At 30.2% G+C, this 12,096-nt stretch overlaps 1 protein-coding gene and 1 long non-coding RNA gene across 3 annotated transcripts in view; one reads left to right on the top strand and one right to left on the bottom strand.

Annotated features, from left to right (window-relative positions):
• Positions 1-8,817, bottom strand: part of LOC143234827 (upstream stimulatory factor-like) — a 44,143-nt gene extending 35,326 nt beyond the window's left edge. Inside the window, exons 1-2 of one of the 2 annotated variants that reach the window (XM_076472482.1) lie at positions 8,678-8,817; positions 4,277-4,338 (exon numbers count right to left, since the gene is read on the bottom strand). In XM_076472482.1, the coding sequence (XP_076328597.1) occupies positions 4,277-4,338; positions 8,678-8,709 (94 nt within the window). In that variant the 5' untranslated portion in view covers positions 8,710-8,817. Of the gene's footprint in view, positions 1-4,276; positions 4,339-7,893; positions 8,542-8,677 lie in introns of those variants that run through there. The other variant, XM_076472483.1, reaches the window with a different exon arrangement.
• Positions 8,783-11,468, top strand: LOC143234828 (uncharacterized). Its single transcript, XR_013018814.1, has 2 exons — positions 8,783-8,911; positions 10,467-11,468. It is a non-coding gene; the product is annotated as an uncharacterized LOC143234828 (long non-coding RNA).
• Positions 11,469-12,096: the final 628 nt, after the last annotated feature.

Raw genomic sequence — 12,096 nt, 5'->3', positions numbered from 1 at the left:
TACATAAGATAGGGATATAGCTACTCTATGTGGAAAGCTATCACCTTGTAAGTTATGTTTGGAACTCATATCAGACTGTTGTATATGAAATGTTAGATTTTTAAAGGAAAATGTGGAACAAGTACATCTTTTTGTTTAATTAATTTAATCAAAATAAGCTCTCTCTGACTCAATACACTTCTAGTAACAAGTTCTAAGTTCATAAATGTCATCTATAAAGAACTGGACATACTCTAATGCGATGAAGTCTTTGAAGGCGCTATCAATTGACCTTTTGGTTTGCAAATGATTTTTCCTTTAAAAAAAATTTCTAAATCTTTAAAAAACTGATAATTTGTAGAGACCTGGTGAATATGGTGAAGTTTTATACTGAAGTTTCTGGACAGTAGCGTGTGACACGTAAGGTCAAGCACTGTAATAAAGTAGTATGGGTCAACTGTCATGACTACTGATGGATATTTTCATGACAACTTTGATGCACAATTTCAAGTTCACAATAATATTTCTTTGCTGTGATTGTCACTCTTGAGTTTAAGAATGAATAATGAATCACACCTGCTGATGAACACCAAACAGTAACCATACACTTCTACAGGTGGCACATTTTGGTGTTTCTTCAAAGTCTAGCCACTGTCCAGATCATTGTCAATTATCATAAATAATCCATTTTTCATAACAGGTGACAACTCTATGGAGAAATAATTTCTGTTGCAAGTAAGGAGTGAAGAACAGATTTCAACTCATCTTGTTTGATGGTTTTCAGTCTATTTGTGAGGTGCCTATTTATTGTGCTTTTTACACCTTACCAACTGCTTCAAGATGCAGGGAAGCTGTTGAATAATGAACATTAAGTTTGTTGGCAAGTTCTCTTAGGTTTTGTATCTGTTTCAACTAAGAACATTAATTCTTCATCATTATTGGCTAGCTGAGGGTAGCCTCAAGCTTCATTTTCAAGGTTTTCATCACCAAAGTGAAATATAAATCAACATTGTGCTGTGCATAACTATATGTATAATTGATATTACGAGCTGTTGTCACAACTTTGTGACCGAGCTTGAACTAGTACAAAAATATTACACGAATATCAATTTTATATATGATGATAAAAATCAAAACAAATATGACTTAGTTTCTGAAATAATAAAGACAAAGTGAGCATGAAATGAACCAAACCTGAAATAATAAAAACAAAGTGAGCTTGAAATGAACCAGACCTGAAACAATAAAAACAAAGTGAGCTTGAAATGAACCAGACTTGAAATAATAAAGACAAAGTGAGCTTGAAATGAACCAGACCTGAAACAATAAAAACAAAGTGAGCTTGAAATGAACCAGACCTGAAATAATAAAAACAAAGTGAGCTTGAAATGAACCAGACCTGAAATAATAAAGACAAAGTGAGCATGAAATGAACCAAACCTGAAATAATAAAGACAAAGTGAGCTTGAAATGAACCAGACCTGAAACAATAAAAACAAAGTGAGCTTGAAATGAACCAGACCTGAAACAATAAAAACAAAGTGAGCTTGAAATGAACGAGACCTGAAATAATAAAAACAAAGTGAGCTTGAAATGAACCAGACCTGAAACAATAAAAACAAAGTGAGCTTGAAATGAACCAGACCTGAAACAATAAAAACAAAGTGAGCTTGAAATGAACCAGACCTGAAATAATAAAAAACAAAATGAGCTTGAAATGAACCAGACCTGAAATAATAAAGACAAAGTGAGCTTGAAATGAACCAGACCTGAAACAATAAAAACAAAGTGAGCTTGAAATGAACCAGACCTGAAATAATAAAAACAAAGTGAGCTTGAAATGAACCAGACCTGAAACAATAAAAACAAAGTGAGCTTGAAATGAACCAGACCTGAAATAATAAAAACAAAGTGAGCTTGAAATGAACCAGACCTGAAACAATAAAAACAAAGTGAGCTTGAAATGAACCAGACCTGAAACAATAAAAAACAAAGTGAGCTTGAAATGAACCAGACCTGAAATAATAAAAACAAAATGAACTTGAAATGAACCAGACCTGAAATAATAAAAACAAAGTGAGCTTGAAATGAACCAGACCTGAAATAATAAAAACAAAGTGAGCTTGAAATGAACCAGACCTGAAACAATAAAAACAAAGTGAGCTTGAAATGAACCAGACCTGAAATAATAAAACAAAGTGAGCTTGAAATGAACCAGACCTGAAACAATAAAAACAAAGTGAGCTTGAAATGAACCAGACCTGAAACAATAAAAACAAAGTGAGCTTGAAATGAACCAGACCTGAAATAATAAAAACAAAATGAACTTGAAATGAACCAGACCTGAAATAATAAAAACAAAGTGAGCTTGAAATGAACCAGACCTGAAACAATAAAAACAAAGTGAGCTTGAAATGAACCAGACCTGAAATAATAAAAACAAAATGAGCTTGAAATGAACCAGACCTGAAATAATAAAGACAAAGTGAGCTTGAAATGAACCAGACCTGAAACAATAAAAACAAAGTGAGCTTGAAATGAACCAGACCTGAAATAATAAAAACAAAGTGAGCTTGAAATGAACCAGACCTGAAATAATAAAGACAAAGTGAGCTTGAAATGAACCAGACCTGAAATAATAAAAACAAAGTGAGCTTGAAATGAACCAGACCTGAAATAATAAAAACAAAGTGAGCTTGAAATGAACCAGACCTGAAATAATAAAGACAAAGTGAGCTTGAAATGAACCAGACCTGAAATAATAAAAACAAAGTGAGCTTGAAATGAACCAGACCTGAAACAATAAAAACAAAGTGAGCTTGAAATGAACCAGACCTGAAATAATAAAAACAAAGTGAGCTTGAAATGAACCAGACCTGAAACAATAAAAACAAAATGAACTTGAAATGAACCAGACCTGAAACAATAAAAACAAAGTGAGCTTGAAATGAACCAGACCTGAAACAATAAAAACAAAGTGAGCTTGAAATGAACCAGACCTGAAATAATAAAAACAAAATGAACTTGAAATGAACCAGACCTGAAATAATAAAAACAAAGTGAGCTTGAAATGAACCAGACCTGAAATAATAAAAACAAAATGAACTTGAAATGAATCAGACCTGAAACAATAAAAACAAAGTGAGCTTGAAATGAACCAGACCTGAAATAATAAAAACAAAATGAACTTGAAATGAACCAGACCTGAAACAATAAAAACAAAGTGAGCTTGAAATGAACCAGACCTGAAATAATAAAAAACAAAATGAACTTGAAATGAACCAGACCTGAAATAATAAAAACAAAGTGAGCTTGAAATGAACCAGACCTGAAATAATAAAAACAAAATGAACTTGAAATGAATCAGACCTGAAACAATAAAAACAAAATGAACTTGAAATGAACCAGACCTGAAATAATAAAAACAAAGTGAGCTTGAAATGAACCAGACCTGAAACAATAAAACAAAGTGAGCTTGAAATGAACCAGACCTGAAATAATAAAAACAAAATGAACTTGAAATGAACCAGACCTGAAATAATAAAACAAAGTGAGCTTGAAATGAACCAGACCTGAAATAATAAAAACAAAATGAACTTGAAATGAATCAGACCTGAAACAATAAAAACAAAATGAACTTGAAATGAACCAGACCTGAAATAATAAAAACAAAGTGAGCTTGAAATGAACCAGACCTGAAACAATAAAAACAAAGTGAGCTTGAAATGAACCAGACCTGAAACAATAAAAACAAAGTGAGCTTGAAATGAACCAGACTTGAAATAATAAAGACAAAGTGAGCTTGAAATGAACCAGACCTGAAACAATAAAAACAAAGTGAGCTTGAAATGAACCAGACCTGAAATAATAAAGACAAAGTGAGCTTGAAATGAACCAGACTACATTACTATAGTATACAGACTATAATAGACCAAATTACAATGATGCTTCTCTTTCAGCCATTAAAAATCAAGTTTCAAATTAGCATATGACAATCTGACATTTTATAAGCAATAGCCTGATAAAGTTCAATCTACATTTTGCTCAACTCACTTTCCTAGTTTGTTAACTTCAGATACAGATGTGTTAATTAAAACAGATATGTGTTAATATATTGCTGACATCCACTTCTTATATATGCAACTGGTAACTTTTACTTGTCAAAGCACAGAAGTAATCTGCAATAACATAATACGAAATATCCATTTTTATATAAAGTTAGTATAAAAATATTAAATGAAAGTTTAACACACGGACAGATAGAAATTACCAACAAGAGCACAAATTAAACACTTACCATCAACCTGCACGTGTGAGGTATCATCAGATGAATCTGAATCATTTACCTTGTCTCCATTGCTGAAAATACACAAACACACTTTCATTAAACACAAAATGGTCTCATTTGATATGCTTCATTCATTTTAAGTCTTGCACAACACCTACAGGTAAAGAAAACAAGGTACAGCTTTAGAGTTTGTTTAATGAAACTTACACTGTAAGATATCACTAAGCGGCAAAATACACAGGACACAAAAACAACAAATAATTACATTTCAAGTTGTGCGAGTACGTAGGAAGTGGAGTAACAAAAATAGTTCCTCAGGAAAGGGTTTAAAATTTAAAAAACAAGAACTTAGGCAATCATACTAATTGAAAATGAATTTAATGTACACAATAATAAATACATTAAAAGAATGGCCATCTTACAAGACAGGTAGTGACAGTTAACAACCATGTTCAAATCTGTATCTTACAAATTTATAATTACTCATTTTTGATATGTTTTGTGCAAGTTTCATTTTCTGATTGATTGTCAAGACCCTACAAGATGTTATTTTAGTGACAATAACCTAAAATATGTTTTACTTTTCTTTTTATATTTACATTTCGTAATTTCACTACATCTAAGAGGAATCTGTGGCTGTGTTAACACAGTACCTGTTTTAACCAGTGCATACTAGCTTGACACTTGTGTTCAGTTTACAGACTAATGCAAGCTCTTAAAGGTACAAGAAAGTTTATTTGTACCACTGATACAAAACAGTTTGGTTTACAGATTATTTGATCAGCCTGGTTTCACCAAAAGTTTTCTTTCCCAATTCAGAATATTAACAGTTGAAGTAAGAAGGTAAAAACTCAAAGTACGTTTCAATATTGGGATGTGTCAAAATAAACTTGTAGGATACATAAACATAAGAATTCTACTCCTAAGAAATAGCATTAATAAATAGATGGATGTTTGGAATAATTCAGAGCTGCGTACCTTGAAATTTAAATTTTGTTTCAGAATTTTCTTGTAAAGATATAATAAAGCTGACTGCTGGTAACTATCCCTAATTTTGAACTGATAGATTAGAAGAAACTCAACAGCACTCAGTCAGACTACTTATTTGATGAAACAGTGGGACTTACAGTGCATTCAAGACCCCAAAGTGTTGAATGGACACATGGAGCAACTTGACAAGAGCCAAAGAACCTTGGACTAACAGTCTGAACACATTAACCAGTATTTTGTGTGAAATAAAGGTTATCGACTCGTTGAGAAAGCTACACTCAGGTTTTTTATTTTTAATTATAAAAGCCATAGTGGAGGGCTACTGGAATGATACCTTGCTTCATAAATTGTACACTAAAAGACTTCAATTTAAATTAACTGGAACATGCCATTGGAAATTTTATGTAGATAAGTTAGTGAAAATGTGTTAAGACAAAGATGTCTGTGAAACTACAGTTCATTGGTTCCAAGTAATTTGAAAAAAGTCTCAAAAATAGATCCCCATGTTATTTTCAAATATCCTGAGTTCCATTCAGTTGTTTTTAGGTGTAATCAAAAACACGTTTAAAAATAGATGTTTTTAAAAATACATGTAACAATCTTAAAACAGTGGAAATTACAATAAATACATATACACATAAAATTACAATAAATACATATACACATAAAATTACAATAAATACATATACACACAAAATTACAATAAATACATATACACACAAAATTACAATAAATACATATATACATAAAATTACAATAAATACATATATACACAAATGAATCAAAGGGGTCGACAACTGGTTAGTCTTGCTTTCATAAAGAACTAAATACATTACTAAGTTAAATTATTTCCTACACATTCTATATTAGTCCTCCACTGATCTAATAAATGTTTTCAGGACTATAAAAGGCCCTAAAAATTGGATGAACTTACAAGTCACAATTCACTCTGATGTATAAAAACTATTTAAAAATAAATCAATCCCTATCTTGCATCACAGACTAGGTAATAACTTTGTTCAAAGTTATACAATGCAGTTATATAAATAGAAATGAAGTGTTTCTTTTAAAGTTTCAAAAATAATTTATCACTAGTGAACTTGAAGAATGAATTAAAGGGTAATATAACAAAGAGGTTGGAAGCTATAGATCACTGGCTTTCAGTTCAAGATAGGTATGCTCATAGATCACTGGCTTTCAGTTCAAGATAGATAACGCTCCTTAAAATAAAAAGAGAAAGATGGAAAACAAACCTTGCTGACTTACAAAAGTCATCAGAGAAATTCATAAAATAAGCACTGTGAGGATGAAACCTATAATGGAATAGTTGCTATATAAAGGCACATTTAAACTACTGAAATTTTCTCTTAAGTAACGAACATTTAGAAGTGATCTGGCGAAGGTTTTAAACTTAATTAATATTTATAAAAGTGTTAACTAAAGGGTAAGATATATTATTGAATTCTATAATACATAATAACAATTTCCATTTTATTTATGCTATATTTTGTAAACAGTAGGATAAGATTGACTTATGTAATAAGTTTTATTTTTGTAGCAAAATGCTGGCTTATGTAACAAGTTAGTTTTATTTTCATAATGTGTAACAGAAGATTGACTTGTATAATAAATTATCAGTTTCATTTTTGTAACAGAATACTGACTTATTTAATAATTATTAAGTTTATTTTCATAACAGAGGGCTGGCTAATGTAATAAGCTGCCTTCAGTGGTAATGGAAACTAATAAAAGTCCAAGAGAGAAAAACAACCTCCTGAGAAAAAAATCTGGATTTAATTTTTACTTTTTCTCAAGGGTGTGTAAACAAAGACAGCCTTGATGGGTCAAATAATTCATTGTTTTTGTTTGTAATGTGAAGCACCAGCCAAGTATTTCAATTCTGTCATCATCTTGAAGAAAATGACAAATTTTGAACTATTCCTATAAAAAAAACTAGTATTATTCATATGATTTAACATTCTTTTGAAAGGCAAAATTTTCAGCTTTAAAAAATTTAAACATCTGATTGTGTTACTGCTACTTCTTTGTTTCAAAAAAATATAAATTCATCTCAAAGTGATTTGTCTGTTACAGTACACATCTATTGAAACCAAATATTATTTGTCAAAGTTCTATGTTCCTGTCTGCATATATCTGACAAACTGCTGGGTTCACTGTCACCAAACCTGGTACATAAAGGCCCCTAATGAATTAAAACAGAAGCCACCACTTGTAACCCATCCCAATTACAACTCCCTCACACACAAACAAACAAAATGACATTATGTCTTGTACTTAATGTGAATGTCAGCTAGCATGTATATAACTAAATATTATTTACCATGTTTATTCTACATCAGCATAATTTAAACTTCATATATCATGATACTTAAAGCTAAAGCTAGTATTAAGTAAATTGTTAAAGATACAGGAAAAACAAAGAAGCTGTATTGAAAAGACATTAATAGTATGCTAGGACCTTTCTACTGGTACTATAAGTATTAATGAATACAAGTCTACAATAAGCATTTAAAAGTTACCAATTCATGCTTCCAGCTGTAGCATTCTTAACACTAAAATTACTTAATTACTTTAGCTTATTATTTTTATTTTCAACATAAGTTCATAATACTTACTTTAAAAAACTAAGACCCATGACAAATGTTGCATAAATCACAGTATATTGTAATTTTATGTTAATTTGTACTGTTGTAAGCTTGATTAGTTAACACATTGAATGAATAATCTCAACAAAGTAGCTACAAATGAACTAATCACGGATTTCATTCTTTATAGAGTATATGTTACATTTTTGTGTGTGTAAATAATAATGAACGTATTTTAAGATTTGTTCTTTTAATGTTTGTAGGCCTAACATAGAGGATAATATATTAGTAAAAGTAGTGGTCTAGTTCGATTAAGATCGCATTTCTACAGCACTATTTCTCATTACAGTATTTCTATCAGCATCAGTAAATTATATACAATACTGCTAATAATAATAATAATGTTAATAGCTGCTCTAATTTACACAAGTCATTTACATTATGCGAGACAACTTTAAAGTGAAAGTGTAGTTGTATACTTGACCCTGTACTTCTCAATAATTTAAAATTATATAAATAAGGTTTGAGCATACACTGTTCACTTTCGAAAACGTTATTTGATATAAGTTAAATACATAATTTTTATGTGATGACACTACAACTACAACAGTATAAGTTAGACACTATTACTAACAGAAAAATCAAAAGATGCTACCGAGATTAGAATTAGACCAGAATGGATTACCAGTACTGCTAACCAGCCTACGTAACCTATTCTCGAAACACTTTCTACCAACTGAGGGCAAATCTTCGTCGGCCATACAAAATATTTAAGTCAGTACATATGTAACATCATGTTATTATTATTATTTACCTGCTATCTAAATTTTCATCTAACATATCCATGTGGTTGACCCAAATGTTTTGAATTTGCCAGGGGATTCAACACACTTGATCACGGGGCCAAACAACAGGTCATGTGAGTTGAGTTAACAATGAGCATGTGACAATATGGCGGATACTCTGGACAAGAAAAGAATATTTAATTCGCCTCAACGAGTTTCTTTTCGAATTTCAGTTTGTTGGTGATTTTAAAAATATACCATTGGTATGTTTAAATATTTTATGTGTGTTTGCAAACATCTTGGAACTTTAAAACCCAAAATAAATACAAATACGTATACATAAATAAGTAATTTATAATAATAGGTGATATTGTATACAATTAAAGTTTTGTACTTTATTGTATCAGCCTACAGCATTCTGCGTCACAAATAGACTACGTATTCGTGCGTAACGACAACACACGCACATTTCCAATGCATTCAATAATTTATAATCATACATACATTTTCTCTAAATATTACTATCAGTTAATATAATTTTAAGAAACACCTTGTAAGGCTTATATCATGCGGTGATAAGTGGAACACAGCTTTTGTTATGTATTATATTTTGATATTATAATATGCGTATGTGGTGTTTATTAATTTGACTTATTGGTGTTTGCATACACACAACACCTGAGTAAAGCCATTTTTGCATGTTAGAAAAATAATATATAGGTATGCTTACACGGTTTGTTCAATAACGAATTATTACAAACTGATTGAACCATAATATGATATGTGAAAGGTAACTGGAAACTGAAAAAAAAAAAAAGTTATTTTAATACAAATAAGTGTTTCCAATAATATGAAAACAAAACGGAAAGTAAATTCTGATTGGCTGACTGAAGATAAAAGTGAAAATATGTGATAAATGCCTTAAATTTAAGATTAAAAAATATATTTATTGACAGAGGTTAGAAGCTGAACAAAGTTATATTCACACTGCTATAGGAAAGTTAGGGTTTGCTAAAAAAAATAAATAACAACTAGGAAGTCTAAAAGGTCTTGTGAGAAACAACTAGCTGTTACATTTGAAGTTAAGTAAATTTAGTATTATCAGATGTCCTATTTTTTATCCCATTCAGAAATAGTAAAAGTATCAAATTGCTCCAGTTTTGTTGTATGTTAGTGTGAGTTTTGTATGTACAGTTTGTCATTATACACAACTCTTTTTGAATATTGGAGAAGTACCAGATCAAATGAATCACCCAGTACAATGTTTCTTCACCTTGTTACATTTTCTCTTATTCTGCCATGAGGTAGCTGCATGTTAGTTTAAGAGTCACAATAAAATAAAATAATGAAACAATATTTTATTGTATTTTATTTTGAGCATATTCAAAACAACTTATGTGCAATTTATTTTTTTAATATATAAGCTTTCATCAAATATTTGTTTTCCATTTATTTTTAAATATATCATGCAATAAACATGAGATTATTTATATACGGAAAAAGTGTGTTATTGTAATTTAAATTATTTCTGAACTTGTTAGGATGTTGTTCCATATGGAAAAATAAATGCCCCAGGTTTTTACTTTGTATATCCCAAACAAAACATGAGAATGGGGTTGGCTGTTACATATTAATCTCATAATTTTTAGTGGAAATATTGAGATATTAAAAATAGATAATACAATTTGGTCAAACAAAGTTTCCACAGAGTTTTAAAGAAAGTAAATTATTAGATATGCAAGGTTTTGTTTTATATGTGTAATAGGTCAATATAGAGTGGGTATGTACTTAAAGCAAGTGATATGAATTGTCCTGCAGATTATAGACCATGTGCTGTTATTTTTGTAATGGAAAAATGCTCAAGAATATGATACCAGAAACTTTACAGAATAATATAGTGAAATCTGATACTAATGAAAAACAGAGTGGCATCGTCAACTTGAAATAAAACCAGTGTGGCATTCCTAACTTGAAATAAAAGTAGTTTGTTATCTCTAACTTGAAATAAAACCAGTGTGTTATCTCCAACTTGAAATAAAACCAGTATGTTATCTCCAACTTGAAATAAAACCAGTATATTATTTCCAACTGAAATAAAACCAGTATGTTATCTCCAACTTGAAATAAAACCAGTATGTTATCTCCAACTTGAAAAAAAAAACAGTATGTTATCTCCAACTTGAAATAAAACCAGTGTGGCATTGCCAACTTGAAATAAAACCAGTGTGGCATTGCCAACTTGAAATAAAACCAGTATGTTATCTCCAACTTGAAATAAAACCAGTATGTTATCTCCAACTTGAAATAAAACCAGTATGTTATCTCCAACTTGAAAAAAAAAACAGTGTGTTATCTCCAACTTGAAATAAAACCAGTGTGGCATTGCCAACTTGAAATAAAACCAGTGTGGCATTCCAACTTGAAATAAAACCAGTATGTTATCTCCAACTTGAAATAAAACCAGTATGTTATCTCCAACTTGAAATGAAACCAGTATGTTATCTCCAACTTGAAATAAAACCAGTATATTATTTCCAACTTGAAATAAAACCAGTGTGTTATCTCCAACTTGAAATAAAACCAGTATGTTATCTCCAACTTGAAATAAAACCAGTGTGTTATCTCCAACTTGAAATAAAACCAGTATGTTATCTCCAACTTGAAATAAAACTAGTATGTTATCTCCAACTTGAAATAAAACCAGTATGTTATCTCCAACTTGAAATGAAACCAGTATGTTATCTCCAACTTGAAATAAAACCAGTGTGCTATCTCCAACTTGAAATAAAACCAGTGTGCTATCATCAACTTGAAATAAAACCAGTGTGCTATCATCAACTTGAAATAAAACCAGTGTGTTATCTCCAATTTGTTAATCTGTCCATTTTTTGAGGATATTTTTGTAGGACCATAGTTCCACAATTAGTCAAATTTGCTAATTGGTTATCTGTTAGCTTCATTAATTGATTGCATTCAACTTGTAAATTATTTTGGCTGAAGAACCAAAAAATATAATTGTTTTCTTAATTTCACTGAAAGAAAAATTTATAATGGTAACACACTGGATTTTGCTACTCATGGTAGACAAAGTACAGATAAGCCATTGGGTAGCTTTGTGCTTTACAATAAATGAATATAATGCCATTGTTGCAATTACTTTGTTAGTAGGATTAATTCAAAATATTAATAATTGAGACCCTAATTTTTATTAATTGATTATTTCCTGAATGGTGTCTAATTATGTTGAATTAATTAAAAACTGTGATTAATCAACTTAATCGTGATTTTAGTTGATTTTTTACGTGACACTAATGGAGGAAATTTATGCTCATGGGTCACCATTTAAGTGAGTTAATTGTCCACCTCTAATATAAACAAAAAAATGGTGTGAACTTGACCTTTTTTGTATATTTTTTTATACTTGCCACACAAAAAGACTAAGAGAACT

Source organism: Tachypleus tridentatus, chromosome 12 (genome assembly GCF_004210375.1).
Source record: "Tachypleus tridentatus isolate NWPU-2018 chromosome 12, ASM421037v1, whole genome shotgun sequence".
Classification (NCBI taxonomy): Eukaryota; Metazoa; Arthropoda; class Merostomata; order Xiphosura; family Limulidae; genus Tachypleus; species Tachypleus tridentatus.
The sequence above is the reverse complement of the archived record's forward strand: the minus strand, read 5'-3'. Positions and strand labels throughout refer to the sequence as shown.